Here is a 2284-nt window from a genome sequence, read left to right as displayed (position 1 = left end):
AAATTTTAAAATTAGATGGCCACGTAATTTTATACTTATATATAAAAAATATCAAATGTAATAAATATTATAATAAATTGCAATTAATTTGTTTCTAAGTTTTCTTTATTTCAAAATTTTACTTTAAAAAATACTTATTATTTATATTTTAATATTAATATTTTATTTTTTTAATCAATCTGTGTAATACATGAATTTTACACCTAATATAATAATATAATAATTGTTTTTGTAATAGCTTCTAATTAAAACTTGCTCTCTTTAGTAGTGCTACACCGTTTATTAAAACTTGCGATGTGTCTAGTAGTGCTACACCGTTTCCATTCATATTTCTAATCTGTTAGTACGTATTTAATTTGCTGTAATTTATAGTAATTAATAAATTTATTATGATAGGTAATTTAGACTTTTTTTTATTACAGCCTTATAAGGCTAGATTAAATCGTGTGTAAAACGAGAATCATAGAACTATTTTTTCAGTGTAAACGATAAGTTCATGCCCAAAAAAAATCAATGTAATTTCTATTTTAACAAAATTATGTTCATGAATCATAATTATATTGCAATAATATTTGGGAAGGTATTACATAAACCCACAAAAATCAATGCACTTACTATTTCAACACATTTTTCTTTTTCAAAATTTTTTCAAATTCATAGACTTCATCATCGTTATACGTATATAAATATTTTAATACCTTATATTACGGTTTATGTCCTATAAAATTTTGGCTGCATCCTTGACAGACAGCACGCGAACGTCATCGATCACAGGACCACAAAGGGATACGGTGTCGTCAACCCTAGTGTGGTAATACGAGCTATGGAAGCTCAGTCGGGTTCTCGAAGAGATTGCCTTAAATTTCATTGTAACTGTCTTCCACTTCCCCTTCCCTTCCGATTTGAATGGTGCTTTCAGGGTGTCTTTGGCAGCAAAAGCTTCAACCATCATGTCTCCAACGCAAAAGTCCTTGGCATCTCCAATGGAGAATGTTAGGATATAGAGTTTGTTAGGGATGGTTCTGATGATTTGTGTGACCGCGCTTTCTCTCCCGGCAAGCAGCTCAATGGCCGAGTCACCGTGTGGGACGTTGTAATGCATTGAGTCGATAAATTTAACAGCTTTTAAAGACTCGATGATCCACCCAGGGAGAGGAGATGTGATGTCTTGTTGTTGAGGAGGAAGAAGGACGCCATTGGAGGTGTTGAACAATAAACGAGGACCTTCCTCGAATCCACCATTTTTCACGATATTAACTGCAACAAAAACAATGCATGAATTCACAGGAAACTAGAATTGATCAGATTGGATGTTTTTGAGAATTACTTACGTCGTGTAGGTCTTGGAGGGAAAAGTTCTTTAATGGCGACGGAATCAATGATGGGCCCACATTTAGGATCTTCTTCTACCCCAGGGTTATGGAAGGTTATCCTCACAGTGCTTGAATTTGCTCTAAAACCATAAGCATAAACATCGCCACCGTCAGTGCAGTACAAAGTCTTGAGCGGAAGATCCCCGGACTGTGGTGGCACAGACACTCTCAACACCTGCTGCTGTGCACAAGTTCTTGAAGCACCGAACGTTATGGCATACAAAGATCCAGCCTTCACGGATATCGTTTGAGAGATATTAGCTTCGTTCCCCAGTTTGACGGCGTGGATGCCTTGGGCGACGGCGATGTACCTCCCGTCAGGCTGAGGTCCGCCCTGCATGTACTCCACTTGGCCGCTGATCTCCCATTTGGGTAATGCCTTTTTGCCTAGCAGGAATGTCTTATTAATGTTGTTTGACTTCGGTGGTTCTTCGAAGTTTCCATTTGGTAAGAGACCTGCAAAAACACGATCGACAATGGCGTTAGTGGTGTTTATTTCTGTAATGCTAGCTTCAACTGTTGTTTGTGAAACGGTTATGTACCTTCAACAGGAGTTGGAGGATGAGCAGCAAGAAGAACAGAAGTGTACGTGATGGAGAAAGCAAGCAAAATGAAAACAAATTTTGCCATTTTTACACAGAGAAAGAAGGGGAGATCTAGAGGAGTGAGATCTAGATGGAGAAAATGACGGGTTGTGTGCTTGTAATTTATATGGTAAAAGAGGAAACTCGTCCGCTTCTTCGTTAATAGTGAGGATTTTATTCGATTATGGATGCGATGGCCACGAGGGATGTTGGGAGTGACGGTGTTTAGGTTATTGTTTTCCATAAAACTCCTGCACGATCTATACAACTATTGTAAATGTTGTGAATGTCAGATACATGTGTAACAGTGTAAGCATTTTTATGGTT

General features: G+C 37.3%; 1 protein-coding gene across 1 annotated transcript; it reads right to left on the bottom strand.

Moving 5' to 3' along the window:
* Nucleotides 1-510: 510 nt before the first annotated feature.
* On the bottom strand, nucleotides 511-2042 carry LOC111912644 (protein DUF642 L-GALACTONO-1,4-LACTONE-RESPONSIVE GENE 2). The gene is made up of 3 exons (XM_023908396.3): nucleotides 1916-2042; nucleotides 1332-1829; nucleotides 511-1257 (listed from the first exon to the last, which is right to left on the bottom strand). The coding sequence occupies exons 1-3, from the start codon at nucleotides 2001-2003 to the stop codon at nucleotides 719-721; spliced, it is 1125 nt and encodes a 374-aa protein (XP_023764164.1). The 5' UTR covers nucleotides 2004-2042; the 3' UTR covers nucleotides 511-718.
* Nucleotides 2043-2284: the final 242 nt, after the last annotated feature.

The sequence above is a fragment of the Lactuca sativa genome, chromosome 1 (genome assembly GCF_002870075.4).
Source record: "Lactuca sativa cultivar Salinas chromosome 1, Lsat_Salinas_v11, whole genome shotgun sequence".
In the NCBI taxonomy this organism is placed as follows: Eukaryota; Viridiplantae; Streptophyta; class Magnoliopsida; order Asterales; family Asteraceae; genus Lactuca; species Lactuca sativa.
The sequence above is the reverse complement of the archived record's forward strand: the minus strand, read 5'-3'. Positions and strand labels throughout refer to the sequence as shown.

Bases quoted from the DNA above. Each gene is read 5' to 3' on its own strand.
- LOC111912644 (XM_023908396.3), bottom strand. From the start codon at position 2,003: ATGGCAAAATTTGTTTTCATTTTGCTTGCTTTCTCCATCACGTACACT. The intron at 1,830-1,915 runs GTACATAACCGT...GTGTTTTTGCAG, and splicing joins TCCTCCAACTCCTGTTGAAG to GTCTCTTACCAAATGGAAAC. The intron at 1,258-1,331 runs GTAAGTAATTCT...TTTTTGTTGCAG, and splicing joins CCCTCCAAGACCTACACGAC to TTAATATCGTGAAAAATGGT.